The sequence below is a fragment of the Taudactylus pleione genome, unplaced genomic scaffold (assembly GCF_031769625.1).
Source record: "Taudactylus pleione unplaced genomic scaffold, aTauple2 ptg000436l, whole genome shotgun sequence".
Taxonomy (NCBI): domain Eukaryota; kingdom Metazoa; phylum Chordata; class Amphibia; order Anura; family Myobatrachidae; genus Taudactylus; species Taudactylus pleione.
This window is the reverse complement of record NW_028284838.1, coordinates 409,127-430,643: the sequence shown is the minus strand read 5'-3', so window position 1 is coordinate 430,643 and position 21,517 is coordinate 409,127. Positions and strand designations below refer to the sequence as shown.

Sequence of the window (21,517 nt, the reverse complement as noted above, 5' to 3'; positions counted from 1 at the left end):
GGGAGTTGGGTAAAGGAAAGGTGGGTACATACACACTAGATATGCCACCTGATCCTGCTGATCGGGCCGACATATCGTCCACATCGGCCAGTGTGTAATCACTATGCACGAACCTGCGCACTCCCACAGGTCGTTCATCGGGGTTGTTCCGTAGGCCTGCATGTAGGGCCGATGGAACGACCCAGGTGCCGACACTGGCATAGTGGATGGAGCCGGTGCCCGACATATCCGGCGTTCGGTCACCGCATCGTGCAGTATGTATCGACGGGCCGATATATATTGTGTGATCGGGCGTCGCACCGCTGGTTACACACTTCGGCAAGTGTGTACCCAGCTGAAGACTGGCAAGGGAATGAGGTATGAAAAGAGGGAGGAGGTAAAAATATGGAGGCTGGTGTAGAGGGAGAAAAGCAATATAAGAAGATAATAAGGCTGTGCACATACTAAAATATTTAGGTTAGTGAAGGGGGGAATAAAGGAAGTTAGGCAGGTAGAGAGTGAGGACAAAGAGACACCCCCATAAATTGGGCTTTTTTACTGGGCTTTTTATGATAGGTTTGGGCTTGTTCTTTACTTATTGGTTGCTTATTTTTATTTCAGAGTTGGTAACACTGCCAGCATCTCCCTCCTTCCTGGCACCTTCTGCAGTCACAAAATATTCTGCTCCTTGACTTAAAGGTCATGGCACTCATTTATTAGGTTGTAAGTCCAGAAGCAGAGCATTGTGTACCTGGTGGTAGGGTAGATTCCCTTCGCAGAGAGGACCCTGATGTCATCATCTACTGTCCAACATCATTCCCTACCATCCACGTGGACATACGCGCGCCACCGTAGTCCACCTAGAGAAGAAACTTGTCCGCTTGCCACGCATCAGGCACGTTGGCTCGCTACGCTTGCCATAACATTATATTCCCCCTCTATATCCATGTGGATGGTAGAGAATGACGTTGGACAGTAGCTCATGACGTCACGGTCATCTCCCCGAAGGGACTCTAGACACTACCATAACTAAGCTCAAGGTTGCTTCTAGATCCTAATTGGAGAAGAGACCTCTGTGACGTCGCAACCACGTGACCGCTGCAGAAGGGCCGGACATAAGCTCAATCCTGTTGGTTGGAAGGGGTCATGTTGGAGGTTAGACAATGCATACAGTCAGTGCGAGAAACGCGCAGGCACTAGCTATAGTGCAATATTGGGGGCGGTAGTATAGTAGGGTAGCAATAACTATACCATGTGTTACTATCCGCGGGCACAGCACAGCAGTACATCCGGAGCAATTCTCTGTGCGTTCCAGTTACCGGAAGTGACAGGCGTGACCCTTGCCGGCTTCCCTGATTCCCGGAAGCGCTTCCCGGCCCCTGACTTAGAGATCAGCGTGACTTTCACAGGGAGAGGGGTAACCATGCTGCGTGTCCTCCGTGCCGCGCCTGTGGTCGGCCGTCGGCTCTCCGGTCACACCCGGGTGACCGCTCGGCATCAGGTGGGAGGAGATCTCAATGTCTGTATGTGATGCCTGGCCAGCTCTACATGTTGTTGAGCTACAAGTGCCAGCAAAAGTCTTGTCACATGCTGTGATATATAGATATAGTCTGTCTGCCCCTCTCCTGTGCCATTGTACGGAGCAGCCCTACATAGGGAGTGCTGTAGTGTGTGCACAGCCAGTTACTGTAAACAGGTGGGAGGCCATTATGCAGTCAGGGTAATGCTGGGTACACAGTAAGAGAACGGGTTATTGGTAAGTTATACCAGACCCTCTAACATGACCCGTTCCATTAGGTACAAAATACTCTGCTCCTGGACTTCCTGCCTAATGTAGGATTGCAGCTACCTGTGTAAAACACCCTTCCCATCAATTACCTAGCTCAATGGGAAGTCCAGAAGCAGAGCATTGTGTACCTGGTGGAAGGGGTCATGTTGGAGGGTAAGCTATATACACTTACCAATTGGACACTCAATCTGGCCTGACCTAACTGGGTGGGCATTTAAATTTGCCCGCCAGTTGAGATGTCAGTGTCGGCAGTCGTTGCAGCCAGTGTGCAGGTGGTCAGCAGGTCGCCTGTTCTCAAATGCAGATGCACTGAAATATTTGAAAGATGAGCTGTGCTGCAGGGCCGACCTGATATTTCTGTGGATGACGACGTTCACAGATATCGGATGTACAAACCTGCCAATGCATTTGCGTTATATTGTTCATCGAATGAGCGATATAGCAACAAGTGTGTACCCAGCTTAAGAGAACACTGGGCCACATCCTTATGGGCCAGTATGTGGTGTCATGTATACAGGAGGCTGTAGCACTCTTCCTCACAATGGTGTAGCTTATGGCGAAGTGGCGGCCCATGCTGTAAGGGAGAGCTCAGTGATTCTGGTCTATCTGCTATAGAACCAAAAGCTCAAATGGGGTTCCTGTGTAGACTGAGCATTTTTTTCCCCTAACTGGACATGTGAAATAAATATCAATCATGGGAAAGATCAATATTTTCATTTTTAGCGATGCCGATCCTTCGTTGATAGACCAGAATCACTGAGCTCGCCCTTACAGTATGGGCCGCCACTTCGCCATAAGCTACACCACTGTGGGGGAAGAGTGCTACAGCCTCCTGCACACATGACACCACAAAAAGGTCTAACACTGAAGCAGCAAACGTTGTGAAAACCAATACTTGTGTCATTCTCAGAACATTTAGCCATGGCTGTATGATGCAAACTGGTGTCTCAGATGTTGTTCCAAAATGTCTAATAAATGCTTGGAGTTCAGACCAGGCTGTGAGTAGGCTGTGACATATGGACAACATTAGTGCTTATCAAACTGTAGGGCAATGACCCATGCTCTGTCCTGGAAGAGAGCAGATCTTACTACTGCAATATGGCATGCTTGCCTTATTAAAGCAGTAACTGCATTACAGCTGTGCAGAAAATATTCCCCATTAGAGCCCTTCTTTGAAAACAAACTCTCAGTAATTTGTTGCTGGTAAAGGATAATTAATTTTCCATCATCGCCTTGCTCCACTGCTCAGTAGTCCGTTGACACCGCTGAATTATTAATAACATTATGTGTGAGGATTGTTATGCAGTGCAACCTGTGTAGAATAACCTGCCTTATTTAAACCCTGTTTTATTATATAAAATGGACTTCTCAGGTCACAGATTGAAGTGTGCAGCTAGTTCAGTGTTGGCTAACCTTGACACTCCAGCTGTTGTGGAACTATATATCCCAGCATGCCCTGCCACAGTTTTAGCATGCCCTAATAGCAAAACTGTAGCAGTGCATGCTGGGTTATGTAGTTCCATCACAGCTGGAGTGTCAAGGTTAGCCAACACTGAGCTAGTTGTTCTGCATTTGCTTGCTGTTTTGCCTTACACTTCAAATATATGGATCTCATGATCCCAAATTATGCAGATCTATTTCACTTTGCTGATGATTATTTTTCCCTTTTAGTTCCATGTTTTGTCATTATTGCTTGTAAAACATTTAGCATGTTGAGCTGTCTTGGTCACTTCACTGACCATTCTGCCAATCATCAGTTTTTCAACAAAACGTTGCTTTCCTCTTGCAGCATCCTAACCTTAGTTATGCACCAGCAGGGAATTCCAGCAGTTTTATATATGACCCAGAGCATTCTGGGATGTTATTTGCATGAGCAACACCTGTGTACAAACCCTTGCTTTCAGTATGCTTGTTGTTCCTCATTTATCTCTGTTTCCATTTTATTTTCCACACCATGGAATGGTTCTCTAAAACTCATGGGTTTATATTGACTATAGGTAATCTGACTTATTTATTATTTGTTGCAGCTGCTCCTGAACATCTGCCGGCATTGCTCCTCTGCAATAATTCCCAATGAAAAGATTCGCAACATAGGAATTTCTGCCCACATTGATTCAGGCAAAACAACAGTGACCGAGCGTATTCTTTACTACACTGGGCGCATAGCACAGATGCATGAGGTGGGTTATGCCAACTGTAATATCTCCAATAGCGTTTCAGAGCCTCCTTTCAGGTGTACATCATGTGGAACATTTCTGGAAACCATTCTTCCGGTAACTCTGTAGGAAGGTGGGTGTTGCTGATGGCAACCAGTCAATGAGAAGGCTGGTAATCATCAGCCCTGCTTTCTAATTTAGGATTTGTAGCAGTAGGGACTGAACACTAGTTTAATTTTTATGGCTGACTTTTTAATTTAAATTCTCATTTACTGGAATAAGTTAAATAGGTATTTATAGGGTGAGCGGGTTCAGTTTTACTCGGATCTTTTTATTGGCTATCGCCGAACACGTGTTTTGGATAGCGAATGAAATCGAGCCGAAATTGCGGTAAAGTGGCGATAAGAACCGAGTAAAACCGAACCCGCTCACCCCTAAAATTTATACAATCAGCTATTTTGAAGTGAGCAGACAATATCAGTCATGTAATAAAGAGAGACCACAAAGAAATGAGTAGATCTACATATAGCATAGCCTTGCTGTTTCCAATGTTGCCAAGTTTTAACGTAGGAGCAATGAATCATTGATAATACACAATGGTGGCTTTCCATTTCAGGTGAAAGGTAAGGATGGTGTGGGTGCGGTTATGGATTCCATGGAATTGGAACGCCAGAGAGGTATCACCATTCAGTCTGCTGCTACCTACACCATATGGAGAAACACAAACATCAACATAATTGACACACCAGGTACAGTGCCGTATCACAGTAGAGAGATCGTTTGTAACACTGTCAAATACAAATGTATTATGTCTGTAATCCAGAACAATCTAAGATGAGCCATATTGTTTTGCTGCCTGCGGTAGCCAGTTATGTTTAGTTCTTCTCACTTTTTTGGTCACTTTGCTGTTGTGTTTTTTTTTTTTTGCATTAATAATGCATTATTTTATTGGTTTATGGTGTGTTTTATTTTGTTTTCAGTATAATGCACATTTAAAATACCTATATACAGTTTACTACCTATTGTAGGGGAAAGAGAGCATGTTATATATTAATAAGATATACTGTTTTTCTGAATATTGTCTTTTCATACAGATATCCTTGCTTCAAGGGCTCAACTATATCTTTACATTTTTGGAAAGCAGCACGAGCTATTTCTCATGAGTTATAGAGTGCTTTCAATGCACTAGATTGAGTTGTTTAAATTGCAGCGTGTGATAAGTGTCCAAAGCCAGAATGTGTATATTGCTTGCTTTAGGTCTAGATCTATTTCCTCAAAGGTTAGAAGTCAGCAGTCTAGTATCATACACCCAGTCAGTTTGTGCAAACATATTCAGAGCTGTGATGCCGTACTATATGTTGACCGTAAAGCTGGGTACACACCTAACATATATTTGCAGATGATGGTTGTTTATATGCACTGAACAACCATCATCTGGCCACGGGTTCCGCTTGCCGGCGCTAACCCCCTCCCCCCCCGGCCACTGCTGCAAATGTATAGGCGGTCTGCTGATCGCTCATACACACGGCCCGATGGACAGATTATATCTTCCATCTTCTGTGCAACACAGCCGACGCGTTATGTCTGAGAACGATGTCGTTCACAGACTTATGGCTGACTACACACTTGCTGACGGGCACACAATATATTGGCCGATCGATTGATCAGCCGATATACCTACCAGTGTGTACTCATCATAACAGTATCATACTTTATAAAGGTCAGGATGTAATTAATTCAAACTTTATTCAGCAAACACTTTACCCTTGTACCTAATCAATCACAATGACAGTCTGTGCCCCACCTATCTGCTCACAATGCTAACTTATGTACCCATTAACACGCATTGCAGCCTTTTAGGGGAATTCAATATGGAGCGAAAACTCAGTTTTTTGCGTTAATATCGCAACTATGACGTCATTATCGCAGGATTTAGTTTTACACTGTATTCAATTTCAAAGACTTTTCGCAGGTTCGAAAAGTCTTTGAAAAAAACCGGGGATAACTTTTCACCACTGAATAGGTGGCGAAAAAAAGTGCAGGATTGGGGTTTAAGGGTGCAGGCTTAAAAAAAAATAGCCTGCACCCCTGGGAATGACATTTAAAAAATAACTGTGTCAAAAAAAATAAAAAAATAGGGACACCCCAAAAAATTATTTAAAAAATTGGGGTGAAAAAAAAAAAATGGGAAAAAAGTGTTTAACAATAGGAAAATAGGTTCAGGGCTATTCTGCAAGTATGCGGCACGTGTATTCTAGAATAGATTTATAGCGGCAGGTGCACAAATGCAGAATTTTTAAAAACTTACTTTAGGGACATCAAAATATGCTAGTACCCATTTTCATGTACCCCAAATTTGATGGGACCACTTAAAAAAAACGAAAAAAAAAAACCTAAGTGCTCTTCTGCAACACTTCTTCAATGTAGGGAAAAAAACACCTGCTGCGGCTATTTAAATCCCCGACTTTCATTTACAGGCTAAAACGGGGGTACCCATAGTGATCCCCCATGTTTTTACAAATTTAGGGGGTCCTACAATTTTTTTATGGAAAATTTCGTAACTTTACGCAAATCCAACTTCGCCAGGTCCCGTTTTCGTTAGTTTCATATTGAATACGGGGATAAGCGGGTAAAAGGTAAAAGCCCCGATATGAAACGTAAACTTCGACAGCGAAGTTTACGTTTCATATTGAATTCCCCTCTTTGTCTCCATAACATTATCCACCCATTACCCTCTAAAGGAACATCATTATTACACACTGTCCTATTACTCATACCAGAGCCACAGTAGAGATCACCTAGCTAACATCATCAGGGTTTCCGCGATATACATAAGTACTGCTCTGGCTCCAGTGACAGCACAGCATTTTCTAATTCTGTACTGTCACCATGGCTGTAATCCTCACAAACAGGCAGCATAGGTGATAGTCTCATTCTAATTCTATGGGGAAGAGGAGGTATAGAAGGGAGGGGCAGCTCCATCACCATAGCACATTTCTAAATTTTTGTATTCGGAATCTCTCTGACTCATTTGAAGATTGGGGTTCAGTTCATAGTTTCAGTGTGTGTTTTTTTTGTTAACAAAGATTACACATACCAACAAAACATTTTTTTAGTTATCATGGATATTTTAATGAATTTAGGGTATTTTGTGGTTGCTGAATTAAAAAATTAAAGTATTTTTTTTTTCAAATTGGCTCTAGTCCCTTAAATAATAGGGAACTTAGCCACAACGCGTGCATATGGGAATCTATCGGAACATTCTAGAAGGTGAGACATGCAAATATTCTAGGTTTTCACTCCATGTTTATTCTAGAATATTCCCCCTCCATATGTAAGTGATCGGCCACCCAACTAGCTGTCGGTTGACCATTGTCTATTGTGTTTTTCGTCCGTATCTCAAAAATTAGAGCCAATCTAGCAAAACCGATGTCATATTCAGAATCTGTACCACAAAGTCACTCTAACATGATTGGCAATAAAATGAGTGTTGTTCAGTGTTATCGAAAACAAACATGAGTGTTTCTAGCTAGTTTAATCTTTTTGTCATTATCTGCACTTAAGTTACTACAGGTTGAGTCACCCATATCCGAAATGCTTGGGACCAGGGGTATTTTGGATAACGGAATATTCCGTATTTTGGAATAATTGCATACCATAATGAAATATCTTGGGAATGGGACCCAAATATACACACAATTCATTTATGTACTATATACACATTATACACACAGTCTGCAGGTAATTTTATACAATATTTGTAATAATTTTGTAGCTCAAGCAAAGTTTGTGTACGTACATGAAATTAATTTGTTTCATATACACCTTATACACAGAGCCTGAAGGTAATTTTATACAATATTATTAATAATTTGTGCCTTAGACAAAGTTTGTGTACATTGAACCATCAAAGATCAAAGGTTTCATTATCTGTCATGCCAAAATAATTCCGTATTTCGGAATATTTGGAGATGGGAGACGGTTTTGTCCATTGATATCGTCCATGTTTATCTGAATCTAATTGTCATATAGGGGTCTATTTACTAAGCAGTGTTAGGAGACAGTGTGAAAAGTGATAAGGTGCCAGCCAATCAGCTCCCAACTGCCATCTCACAGGCTGTGTTTGAAAAATGACAGTTGGGAGCTGATTGGCTGGCACCTTATCACTTTTCACTGTGTCTCCTAACACTGCTTAGTAAATAGACCCCATAGAATTGTATAGTGTCATTGTATAGTATTTTAATATTGAATACTGTGTTCTCTAATCTACCAGGGCATGTGGATTTCACCATTGAAGTGGAAAGAGCCCTGAGAGTTTTGGATGGGGCTATACTTGTTTTGTGTGCTGTTGGAGCAGTCCAATGCCAGACCATGACTGTCAACAGACAAATGAAGCGATACAATGTGCCGTTTCTAACGTTCATCAACAAATTGGACAGACAGGGTTCTAATCCCGTTCGGGCAGTGCAGCAGCTGAAGTGAGTGAGCGCTCCATCAACACTTTAAAAGGTAAAAATATAGTAATTAAAGTGCATGAGTCAACCATTTTTGTTTTGCATTTATATCAGGTCTAAATTAAACCATAATGCAGCATTTGTCCAGATTCCAATTGGACTTGAAAGTAACTTTAAAGGAATTCTGGACCTTGTGGATGAACGTGCCGTGTATTTTGATGGAGATTTTGGGTATGTGTATTTCATTGTTTCTTTGTATCGCTGTTACTATTGTTATAGTATCTTGATACAAAGTACTTATTTTTGCTTTAAGGCAACATGTGCGTTATGAAGATATTCCGGCGGAGTTCAGAGCTGAGGTAGCAGATCGGCGGCAAGAACTGATAGAAAGTGTGGCTAATTCTGATGAGATTTTAGGGGAGATGTTCTTGGAAGAAAAAATCCCTACTACTGCTGAATTAAAGGTGAGAAATGGTTCTTCACGTAGTTTTTTTTTTTTTTTCCTCATTTTTAGTGTAAATCTAACTAATGCGTTGTTCTTCAGCAAGCTATCCGAAGAGCCACTCTGAAGAGGATGTTTACACCTGTTCTAGTTGGGAGTGCCCTTAAGAATAAGGGTATCCAGCTTCTCCTAGATGCTGTGTTAGAGTATCTTCCAAACCCATCAGAAGTATCAAATTATGCTATTCTCAATGAAGAGTAAGTCTACATAACTAACAAATTGTATTAAAATGTTTTGCTATTATGGACTTCAAAGACCTTAAAATAAACTATGTTTGTGTATTCATATATTATGAAATAACAAACAAAGGTTCCACCTTATCTATGTACACAGTTTGCAGAGAGAACTTTGTGTACCTCTTCATGCTATTTTGTTAAAGGGAAATGTATGATGTCATCAGGATTGCTCTGGCTGAGCTGCACGGTACACATGTTGGGCCTCACTGAGTTTCTTAATGCCCTTACTGAGGAATACTGTGAACAATGTGAATTATATTTGTACCTCCTTGCTGTCAGTCCTTCAATACAATATTTGCTAACTAATTCAGGTCTGCACCCACGTATGTAGCCTCCAGCTTGTTCTTTAATGCTTGTTATAGACATTGGCCTATTACATCTTATATACAGTTTTATGTTTTTGAATGTCCAGTACGTATCTCAGTTGTTCTCTACATCTTCTTATATGCTCTGCTTTCCCACTGTACATGCTGCAATTTTTTTTACATCTAACAATAATCAATAGTAAATATTTGTGGTTGCACTTGGGAGTGATATAGAAAAATGCATGGAAGAATTATAGCTTAGGTTTAATAGGGGGGGGGGGGAAAGTTTGCCACCTTTTTTTCCATTAAAGGTAATTTTTTTTTTTTAGTTTCCTAAAAAGATTTCTCTTTTGTCCTAAGTGGGGAGGCTGAGGAGCAGGCACTAAATAGTTAATTCTGCTGAAGCTGAAACTGCGCCCTCCCTCTTAAACCATCCCATATCCACCTGCAACTCCGTTATTTTTATTTAGTGCCTGCAGGAGAGCACAAAAATGTTAGGAGGCTTTTGCTCGTTTCTAGTATTTTGTTTTTCATATAGTACTTTCCTCCAGGCACTTTTGCCCCCCTTAAGGGTCTCAATGTTCCCTCAGAGTGGGGTTTCAGTACCAGTAGCTTGGTGCTATCGCTATGGCCGTAGCCCGCTCCGAATGGACCTAGTGAGACAACATACACCCATGGGTGGGCATGGGTTCCAAAATACTGCACTTTTTAAAGACCCCTATCCCGGTCTCCGCGGCCTTAAGGTGATACCGTCACATCCTACCTGAAGGTAGCGTAGCTTGCCCCTGTAGGGTTCTGGTCAGGGTATAGGCAGCCGAAGGAAAATGCTGAGGTCCAGCTGATCCCCGTCCAGGTGCAGTCACTTCGTCGATGTCTTCCGGAACTGGACGGCGCCATCTTCCCGTAGCTGCAGCATCCTCCTACCATTTACTCTCTGGTAGTGCTGAGTGGAGGGAAAGTAAGCTCATTTGGGGGACCAGAGTTGCAATGGAGAACTCCGGTCCCCCTTTTATCTTGATTGGGGCTGAAGGTGAGGAGTGGGCAAGCAAGTTTGGCTGCAGGTTGTTTGTGAATGTCTCTGGGGTTGACTTTGGCTAAGGAAGCTGCTTGGCTCTGCTAATATATCCATAGTTTGCCAGGAGTGTGTTTTTCCTTTTATCTTCAATCGTACTGTTAACTATGTTTTGTTGCAGACAGGGAAGCGTGTTTCTGCTTTTAACTATTAAAGTTAAGTTTAAACTTAACTTGGTGATTGAGCTTCGATTTGGGAAAAAATAAATAAATAGAAAAAGCACGGAACCGGGTTCCCTTTGTGCGGCTGTGCTCAGCCATTGTTGGCTCGCCAGTCATCTATCTCTGTGGATCAGGGTAATATGGTAGAATCCGGGTGGTCCCTTAACATTGAGAAGGGACACTCATGAGTTTTTGTAATGTTATAGGGCAATTGGTTGATTCCTCTGTGGCAAGAAGCTCTAAAAAGCGTTGGGTAGGCCACAGAACCATCTTTCTAGGTGAAGAAGTCTTGGAAGATTCCTCTCAGATGCAGAGGAGATTTTAGAGTAGGACTCGATTGACCATTCTGAATGGGACGAGGACTCGCCAGATAGTGTTGGGAGTACAGGATCTGATTATGGCTATTCGCCAGACTTTACAGAATTTGGAACATGCCCTATTGGAACAGGAACTACCCTAGCCCTCTTCAAACAGAAGAAGCAAGTAGTTTCTTTTCCTGCATTTTTACATTTTGAGAGTGTCCTGGGAGAGTCCTGTATTAAGCCGGACAAAAAATGTAATGTTCTGCCATGTTTTATGTTTACATATCCTTTCTTGTAGGTTTATACAACTTTGTGGGAGGGAGGTGCCACCTACGGTAGATCCCCCTATTGCTAGTCTGGTGAAAGTTAGTCATCCCTACTTCAAATTCGGACACGTTGTGAGATTCAATGGATTGCAAGATGGAGGCTATATTAAAGTCCTTATTTGCACTTGCAGGGACAGCTCTGTGACCGGCTGTGGCTTTGGCAGTCAAGGACATAGAGACATAATGGGGAATCCAACTGCAGGTCGGAAATTTAAAAAACCCTGTGGACTGGCTGGCCTCTAAGGAGTCCATTGCCCGATGGATTAGATCTATTAGTAGGCTGTTTTATCGGTGGGATCCCATCAGGGCACATTCAACGAGGGCAGCTCTTGGGCAGTGCCTCAGCTTTGAGCAGTAGTGAAGGGCGGCTACCTGGAACTCTGTACACACCTTTACATAATCTTACAGTTTAGACACTTTTTTGCTTTTAAAGATGACAGTTATGGGTGCAAAGTTTTGCTTACCGCATTGCTGGGGCGTACCCATAGCGCTCAGGCTTGCATTTGGAAGTCCCATTGTTTTCAGTGTCTCCCAGATAGGACGAAAGAGGAAACAATCTTTTATACACACTATAAAATCAATCTTATTTATGGGAGTTGATACTTAAGAAACATGAAATGAAAATGTATCTTCTCTTCCCTTGTTTGCTACACGTGCACACCAATAATGAAACTGGTCTCACTTTTCAGAAGCTCAGAAGAATCTACAAAGTTTTTAATGAGCCCTGACAGAGATGGCTCACAACCATTTGTTGGACTGGCATTTAAACTGGAAGTAAGTATGTAAATGTCAGGTCTGATCCATTACCTGTTCTTCAGCATGTTGCTATGGGGAGAGTTTAGTGTTACATGGACATTAGTGCAAAATTCTAATTTTCGATGTCTTTAATGTTATTTGTACTATTTCACTTTGTAGGACATCCTTACAATAAGAAATAATTTTATTACCTTCTAGTTTATTTATTTAAAAGGACACTTATCAAAGGGGGTAGCAGATGCACTCCATGGAGTATGTGTTTCTGTGAGGATTTAAAATCTTTACACTGAGAGATGTATTTCAAACCTATTGACATATAATTGTGCATGGCAGAGATCCTTCATATCTGTGTGGCCAAGCAATTCGTATAAATGCTTGTGTCTGGGTATAGCATAGTGATATGCTGTGAGAAGCCTGTCATTTTGATGATGACTGGCGTTTGCATGTAGTTTTTCATTATTAAAAATAAAAAAATGTTGTTCTTTAACACCACAAAGGGCTACCAGCACTAGCGCACACAGCCTAGACTGGCAGCTGTATAATCAGGGTGACAATCGGCATGCACTTCCCCAGAATAAGCCAGGACTGGCTATGTCATACTGGGCTGGTGACAATATAGCAGGGTGATCATAGCTTGTGGTCTCCCTGGCATAATGTCTACCAGCCTAGGCTGTTCCGTATGAGATGATGCGTCCCCAATGCTGCTTTAGGTAAAACCCTCTTCATACTGAAGCACCAGGCTCTTCCCACACGTATATTATTATGGGTATGGGGTATTGGACTGTTTGAAAATGAATGTAAAATGTTTTTTTTTTAGCTGGGCTTAGCAATCCTTGTCATGCCTGAAGTGTTTGGGAATGCTGGCACTAGAGCCATGGGTGAATTTATGTACCAGGATAAACTGGGAGCTGTAGTACACCTGTTAAAAAAAAAAAAAAAAAAAAAAAAAAAAGACACTGGAAAGAAAACTCATAAAGACAAGAGGAAAAATAAACTTCATTTAAAAAACACTCTCCAGCTGCATACACACACACGATTTTTTTAATGATTATCGTTAAACGATATCGTTTAACGATAATCGTTTGCAAATATCGTTCACATTCTGAGTCAGACGATGAACGATTATCGTTCATGTGCGTTCACGTTTGTAGTTCAGTCAGACTTGTCAACTCAACGATTTTCATTAAGGGAATATGCAAAAATCGTTTGTAGTTCATAAAAATCGTTCATGACCTTTAGTAAATGAACAACTTTAGTAAACGATTTTAGTTAATTTTTTCAAGGGAAAAAATCGTTTACTAAAATCGTTCATTAAAAAAAATCGTTGTGTGTGTATGCAGCTTCCAAGATAACTGTTTTCCCCACTTTATGGTTACTAGATACTCTTTCAGGTTTGCAGTCCACTTGACGCAAAAAAAAAAAAAAAAATCCTGCATGGACTTTGCAAGACTGCTTAGCTCAGACTAGTCTGGGCCCTCTGTTTGCTTAGTCTTCCAGGAGCAGTCTGGTGTTTTTTTTTTAATTTTTGTGTGTTTTTTTGTTTGTAAGTCTAGAAGAAAGAAGGACACTCCCTGGAACTGTGAGCAACAAAATGCGGAAAAATGCATTCTTTTGGAGACTCTTTATTTAAATTGTTTATTTTTTGTTTCCCGTCTGGTGTGTTTTTACAGGTTCCAGTGGGTAACTTTTTTTTTTTATTTTGTTTGTTTATAAACTCCAGGCCATGTGGCTAACCTGACTAAGCATCCTTTACAGGGAAAGTCCACCTATTTCCTGAATCTACAAGCCCTGCATAAGATAGAAAAGATGGTGTATTTTCATGGTGATCTCATTCACACAATTGGGCCCCATTTAGACTTAAGAATAGATCAACCCAGGTGGTGTAATTTTGCACCTTGGCAAAAGCATTTGGAGCTGCAGGAGGAGCCAGATTGAAATTAAGAATTGTCTTGCTTGCCCCAGACCACCTTCTTCTTCTTTTTTTTTTTTTTTATTAGCAATTAATTTATGGGTTCCAAAATTGACATGTTACATCTCAAACTCTGAGTGCTATAGTCATTTCCTTCTTTACTTCTTATAATTAAGGATTTTCTGTGGGTTGCACCCTTACCTATATGTGTGTTTGCAGTTCTATCATTGTTCCCAGTCATAAAACAGTAGCTCTGTTCTCCTAAACCGCTCTCCTTGGGTTGTCTGTTCCAGGCTGGTCGCTTTGGTCAACTAACATATGTGCGAGTGTACCAGGGAATGCTCAAGAAAAGTGACTACATTTACAACACACGGACTGGCAAGAGAGTGCGGGTACAGAGGCTGGTTCGTCTCCACGCTGATGTAATGGAGGTATAGTGCTACTCTGTAACATTTATTCTAGATTGATACTTGGTACTGATTGCTAAAAGTTAGGTAGGTACGCCTACATTAAGTCGTTTAATCAATCTTGGCCATAATGAATGCTGTGACCTTTATCTATTACTCTATGGACTTGTTAACAATGGATTTAACAACAATCCCTATAGATTGTAAACTCATGAGAGCCGGGCCCTCTCCCCTTTGTCTTTTCTGCATAATTATGCTAATTGCACACTGATTTGTTTTAAATTTGTTAACTTGTTTGTATTAGTTTATACTTATGTAACTTATGCTGGGTACACACTGAACAGATATATCTGCAGATCGAGTGATCCCTTTATTTATATGGCTCCCCAAGGATCTGCAGCCCCTAGCAGAGTGCATGTACAGAAACCGAATGCATGAAAAAAGTGACTTACAGTACAGAACATTGCAGGACATGGACAAGGTTTATAACCATTCCTGCATCCAGCGGTCATAATACCCAAATAAGCAGCAGGTTGGCAGAACACAAGGGTTCGGTGAGTGCAGTTGTAGGGAGTAGATGATGGTATAAGTAAGGCACGGAAATGCAAAAACAGGAAAAGGGCCCTGCTCATGAGAGCTTACAATCGAATTCGAGCAGTTGACCTAGGAAACAGATGTGGAATTTTTTTTTTAATTTTTTTTTTATAACCTTGTTGGAAGCACTGCTACATAGCGTTACAGTATCTTTTGGCTTTGTTCATTCTGTGTGTTGGGAAACAGCCCGATATTTATTCATTCCATTTTCAACCTTTGCGTTTCTTCTCTTTACAAAGGATGTTGAAGAGGCTTACGCAGGAGACATCTGTGCGTTGTTTGGGATTGATTGCGCAAGTGGCGACACCTTTGCCAGCAAATCCAATGACAATCTCTCTATGGTGAGTTATGTCGTCCTGCCATGAAGAGTAAACCCTATGGAGTGGAGGTGACAGACTAGGACAGTGTCTCCTATGTACATATTGCTGTACAGATAAACCATCATAAAAACTTATATTTGCTATTGTGATTATCCTTTTTCTAAGCATCCAGTGGACACAAGAAACTTAGATCACTTAGACCTATAATAAACCCATGATGATAATAAATTACTCCCAGTCTACTTTCAGTATCCCGGCACAGGGGATGCTGGCACTTAGAGTACCGGCGCCGGAATCCTGACACCTGTCAGAATCCCGGCACCAGCATCCTGAAGGTAAGTAGTGGCACTAGAGGGAGGGTTATTGTTAGGCACTATGGTGGTAGGGATAGGTTTAGGGTGCTGCGGGGTTAGGTTTAGGCACTAGGGGGGGTTAGGGTAGGGAGAGAGGGTTAGGGTACCTACCAACAGGTGTCGTTATCCTAATCCTGTCGGGAAGCCGGCATCGGGATTTTGACCGTCGGGATCCCAAGCGCCGGCATCTCATACCCATCCCCTACCAGAGCCATAACTCCAGTGTGTGCTAACTGAGCTAAGAGTAATAAATACTGTATGAATCCGCTTATCACTGCTGTATTCTGTTATGAAGCCTCCCTCTCCTGCCACTCGCTCTCTCCTGTGTCTTAAGCTTTCAGCTAAAAAAGAAAGAAATAAGGGGCTACATTATCAGTGGAAGGCAGACATTGCCTGTTCTTGGCTTGCTGCATACATTTATCTCATGTATTACTAGATACAGTTCCTGTGTCTATTCTGTTTCTGACCACAGGAATCCATCCATGTGCCTGACCCCGTCATTTCTGTAGCAATAAAGCCAGTGAATAAGGTAAGATGCTGTCAGTTTGATGCAAAACAAAAAAAAAAAACACTTTCTGTGACAATTTATATTCTTTTTGTTGGTGTCCACATATAAATCTCAGTTGCTCAGTAAAATGTTGTTGGGTTGTTGAAAGCATTGGCATTTCGTTTTTTATTCAATGTCTAAAAATGTTTGCACTGATTTAAAAAAACAAAAACAAACAACATTTCTGGACACAAAATAAAAAACCCATCAATGTGCCCAATGTACAAATGTGATTGTGTGATGTGCTTAATACATACAGCTGTCCTCCCGTTATATTCATTTCCCAGCACAGACCCCACTCCCATGTAGTTAATTGTCCCCCATCAGTCTCACTCTCCTCTGTCCTGTTTCTCCCCCACCTGCATTTGGACTATGGTGAAAAAAGAAAAGGAAATTTAATAAAGTGGTTATTGAGGATTTGGGGAACCTGAAGTCTTTTATTAAAATAGATTTCCATAAAATGCTCAAAAATTGTCGGTTTTAGAATTGAATTAGGTCAAGGACATCTATTTATAACTTATCCAACGCAATATTATAAATTAAAAAAAAAAATCAAATCAAACATTGACATTGATTTTTTTTTTTTTGTTCTTTTATTATAGCGGTCATCGATATATCAGACTATCGATGATCAGAACATAGCAACTTTAATTTTGCCAGCAGCTGCTCCTCTGAGCAGCCGCCAGGTACACACTGGGGGAGCAGAGAGATGTTAATTTAAATTTCCCCGACAGCTGCTTCTTTGTCTAGCCGCCGGATTGGGGGGGGTCCTGCTGTACAGACCAATCAGCAGTGATTGGCAGCACAGCAGACACTGGGTGCAGGGATGCAGTGGTGCCTGGAGGTCCCTCTGCTATTGTTTGCAACCGTGTCAGTTAACGCACAACCTGCAGCCAGTAAAGGGTGGGGTGGAGGTGCTTTGGGCACGCATTGACTTGAATAGAATAGGCTACATAGCAGTCTGTGCACAGGGCACACAGTGACATTGGTGGCAGCAGTCTGTATAGCGCTGCTGGTCACGCCTGCAACAGGGCCCCCTATGCAAAGTAATACAACTAGAACACCTCAAATTGAAAAAATGTTGGCAGAAGCGATTTCATCGTGAGCAAAGCTGCTAGTATGCATGTGTGTGTATGTATGTGATATATTATACAAATTATAATTTGATCCTTCATTTATTAGATATTTATTTAAGTTTGTTTATTTTATCTTTACTACCAGATTGATCTGGACAAGTTTTCTAAAGGTATCAACCGGTTTACTCGAGAAGACCCTACTTTCAGAGTGTTCTTTGATACAGAAAGTAAGGAGACCATCGTTTCTGGCATGGGAGAACTACACTTGGAGATTTATGCTCAGGTGACGGGAAAATACTTGGACTTCTAGTATCATTAATGGTTACTCAGGTGTATCACCAATGTGGACACCTGAATAAATTACAAATATAAAGCATTATTAATTTTGAGTACTTCTCTGTAAGTTTATTAAAATGTGTTTTTTCACATTCATTTCAGTGGGGTTTTTACACGTATAGTTAAGATATTTGTGTTTTTACATGTAGCACACTTTCTTGAAACCCCATTGAAATCTGAAGTGTCTCAAACCAAGCCGTTTAGCAAATTGTTGACTAGGTTTCCCCATTTCTTTTACTTTGCCAATGCCAACATTTCCTTTATTAGATATGGTGAATTGTAAATCACTAAAAATATTAATTTCTCCCCCTAAAAAAGTGGAAATACAACTTATGACCTTCTTTTTTTTTTTTTTTGTCCCCACACTGACTTTTAGCAACTCTAGTGTGCAGTGAGGATTATACTTACAAGAACTTGCATGTGTCAGTTATGGCTTGTAAAATCCACTTGGCAAGAATACCTCCTCGTGGTCCAGGTTATATTATGCAGACACATTGTAAGTGTTGTTGAGATTTAATATGAAGTAAAGCATTAATATTATGACAATTAATACCACTTTCAGACATACGACCTGGGAATTATCCTGCTCAGACCCAGGTTTTTCTCCTCTACAAAATCCCGGGATTTTGGTCGAGATCCCCTTTCACACTAAACCTGAGACCCAGGAAATTCTGGGGTCAACCCCTTCAGACATAAGCAGGGCTTTTTATTGTTTTACACAGTTATTATCAAGTTTGTACAGTGGACGCTTACTACTTCAGGGACCATATGGGATCCACAGGGATACCATGAGGGGGGGGGAGGGGTGTGATTGGAGAGGTCCAGGCATCAAACAGTCAAAGCTTTAGCTCCCGGGATGCCCTGGTCCTTCTCCACATACACCCCAGTCACAGGCAGACGTTTTTTCGTTTGGTGCCGACAGGACCAGTCCTTACCTCCGGCTGTGGAGACCTGCCGGAGGACTTTGCAGTGGGGTGACTGGTTCGTCCGCTCCCCCACTATACCACCAGGATAGTTGAAAGCTGGCGTCTGAGACCATGTAGACGTCAGCGGCCCTTGGCGGTTGATGTGGCATTGGGGAGGTAGGCACTCCCCTGGCAGCCCCTCCTATATGAGACGCTCAGCAGCCATTAATCAGGGCTTTTCTGAAGCTACAGGTCTCAGGAGTTTCCAGTCCAGTCTCCCAGTATACCTCTCCCTGGGGCCAGATTATACAGCACACAAATCCCACCAGCCCTGTGAGGCTCGAGTAGTTGATTTAGTGCCCATTATAAGTATATTTGTATGCATTGTATGTGACTTGTGCTAGCTCTGCTGTGGTGATATACTGTCTAAACCTTTCTGACTGTCAGTTAGATCTATCCCTACTGCTCTTGTTTTAACCCTCAACTACCAGGTGTGTATGGGTTCAATATTACGTCACATTTACTTGCAGCGTGATACCCTTCACAAATACATTACTAGCCATACACTGATTGTATGCTGCTGGCTGGTTATTACTAGGTCTTCTAAGGGAAAACACAAGGCTGAGGCTTGTCCTCTCATGATTTAGTGCAGTATGGTATGTGTGTTATTTGTTATCTACCACCTTCCCAGTCCTTTGTACCAGCCATTGTCCAGGAGCCACCTTGGGCATCCTCCTTATCCTAGGTTATGATGCTGCTAGTGGACCGCTTATCAGCCCCCTTGCTGACTCCCATCATGGGGTACCCACAGCTATTACAGCCTACTATGTCTGTACCCCCTATGCATCCTCCTTGGATGGATGTTTATGCTAGCTCAGTTCACAATATGGCTCAAATGTCTGCTGTCTATCAGCAAAGGTTACAGGCGGACAGTTAGCCACCAATGCACATAGGTGTACTATCATCTCAGTCCACCCAGCTTTAGGATTCTCACACATCACATGAGGAGGCAGATGACGCACAAGGTTTTCTCCAAGTCGCACTCAGACGAGGAGCACCGTCATTCAACAGTGGATGTCCCTTTAGTGAGGGCTGTAAAATCAATCCTGAATATAGAGGATGATGAACCGGCCGCTAAGCCTAAAACCCAGATGTTTAAACGTTCAAAAGGTGGTTAAGGATGAATTCCCTCAATCAGAATAGCTCATTGAGCTCATGGGAGAAGCTTGTTCCAGGTCCCAAAAAGACTAGCGTCTTTTTAACTGCTCCCTACTAAGGAGTGTACTAAGTGGGAAGTCCCTCCCACTGTTGATTCGCATATGGCACACTTAGTCAGAAGCTCTACGTTGCCTTTACTGTCTACATCCTCCTTTAAAGATGCCAGAGATGGAAAACTAGAAATTTGTCTCAAGTCAGTCTACTCGCTTTCTGGTGCTATCACTAGGCCAGCTATGGCTGCTGCCTGGGTGGCTAAGGCTATCGAAGGGTGGGCAGAGGCACTGGAAGAGAGCCTGCCCTCAGATGCTACCAGGGAACAACTGGCATACATCTCCCATATTCAGGTAGCGGCCTCTTATTTGGAAGGAACTGCGTTGGATATTGGACTCCTTGCCTCTAAGGCATCTGCTACCTCAGTTGTCGCCCGCTGGGTCCTTTGGCTATGGTCCTGGAAGGCAGACACGGGATCCAAGAAGGCACCAAATGCTTATCCTTCCCTGGAGATAGGCTGTTCGGCGCAGAGTTGGACAAGATTGTGACTACTGTGGCAGCCTCAAAATCTGACTTTCTGCCATCAGCAGCTGCCCCTAAGCCTAGGCTGTCCTCTTCTCGGCCCCTTCACCCCCAGGGTAAGGCAAGACCACCAAGCCGCGATCACAGCAGTCTTGGTCGGCCAAACGTCCAGCTTCCAAGTCTGGCGACAAACCCTCCGCCTGATGGGGTGGGCCTCCTCCTGGGGGGTCCCAGGGTGGGACGCCGACTTCTTAAATTTTACGACTCAAACAACAGATGCCTGGGTCCGAGAAGTGATCTCTCAGGGGTACGTTCTTGCCTTCCTGAGGTGTTCTTCCCAGCAATTTTTTTGTACAAGTCCCCCATCGGACCCTATCAAGGTCCTGGCCCTCCAGGAGGCCATTCACTCCCTCCTGTGTTCAGGTGGGATAATACTGGTGCCTTCTGCTCAGAGAGGAACTTGTTTTTATTCCACTCTTTTTTTATTCAGAAGAAGCCGAATGGGCTCATCGGCCTATTCTGAATCTCAGACCCCTCAACAAAGTTATCAGAGTACCTAAGTTCCGCACGGAAACTCTATGATCAGTTGTCCTGGCATTGGAGCCTGGGGATTTCATGGTTTCTCTGGGCATACAGGATGCATACCTGGATGTACCTATTACTCCAACCCACCAACGGTTCCTACGGTTTGCTGTTCTGCAGCAACACTACCAGTTTCAGGCGCTGCCCTTTGGTCTGTCAACAGCCCCTCGGGTCTTTTACCAAGATAGTGGTAGTTATGGCAGCCCACCTCAGGTACCAGGGATTCAGAATCCTGCCATACCTAGATGACCTCTTAATCTTGGCACACTCACCGGTTGTGTTACAACGCCTTCTCCAGCTGACCGTGTACTGCCTGCAGACACAGAGCTGGCTCATCAATTGGAAAAAGTGCTCCCTATCTCCGACAAAGTGGATGGTACATCTGGGGGCACTCCTGGATTCTCGAATATAGAGGATCTTTCTGCCAGCTGACAAGGTATTGACCTTGCGTGTATGTAACTTGCTCCACAATCGGAAGGTATCCATTCACTCAACAATGCATGTCCTGGGGCCCAGGGTATCAACCTTCAATATGCCGGAATACACCCAGTTCCACTCCAGGCTCCTTCAGCAACTGATTCTCTCCCGGTGGAACGGGCAGTATCATCTGATCTGGTCCCAGACGACCCTCTTCTCTCCGGAGGATTGGCTTTCCCTCTCATGGTGGCTTTGATCCAATCTGGACAAGGGTCGCACCTTCTGGATTCCAAATTGGGAGC

General features: G+C 42.7%; 1 protein-coding gene across 1 annotated transcript in view; it reads left to right on the top strand.

The window, feature by feature from the left end:
• Positions 1 to 1,173: 1,173 nt before the first annotated feature.
• Positions 1,174 to 21,517, top strand: part of GFM1 (G elongation factor mitochondrial 1) — a 42,457-nt gene continuing 22,113 nt past the window's right edge. Inside the window, exons 1-12 of the mRNA XM_088447671.1 lie at positions 1,174 to 1,480; positions 3,796 to 3,948; positions 4,541 to 4,673; positions 8,198 to 8,402; positions 8,493 to 8,609; positions 8,692 to 8,842; positions 8,923 to 9,077; positions 11,972 to 12,056; positions 14,241 to 14,378; positions 15,188 to 15,289; positions 16,094 to 16,150; positions 17,390 to 17,527. Of these exons, the coding sequence (XP_088303797.1) occupies positions 1,232 to 1,480; positions 3,796 to 3,948; positions 4,541 to 4,673; positions 8,198 to 8,402; positions 8,493 to 8,609; positions 8,692 to 8,842; positions 8,923 to 9,077; positions 11,972 to 12,056; positions 14,241 to 14,378; positions 15,188 to 15,289; positions 16,094 to 16,150; positions 17,390 to 17,527 (1,683 nt within the window). The 5' untranslated portion in view covers positions 1,174 to 1,231. The remainder of the gene's footprint in view (positions 1,481 to 3,795; positions 3,949 to 4,540; positions 4,674 to 8,197; positions 8,403 to 8,492; positions 8,610 to 8,691; positions 8,843 to 8,922; positions 9,078 to 11,971; positions 12,057 to 14,240; positions 14,379 to 15,187; positions 15,290 to 16,093; positions 16,151 to 17,389; positions 17,528 to 21,517) is intronic.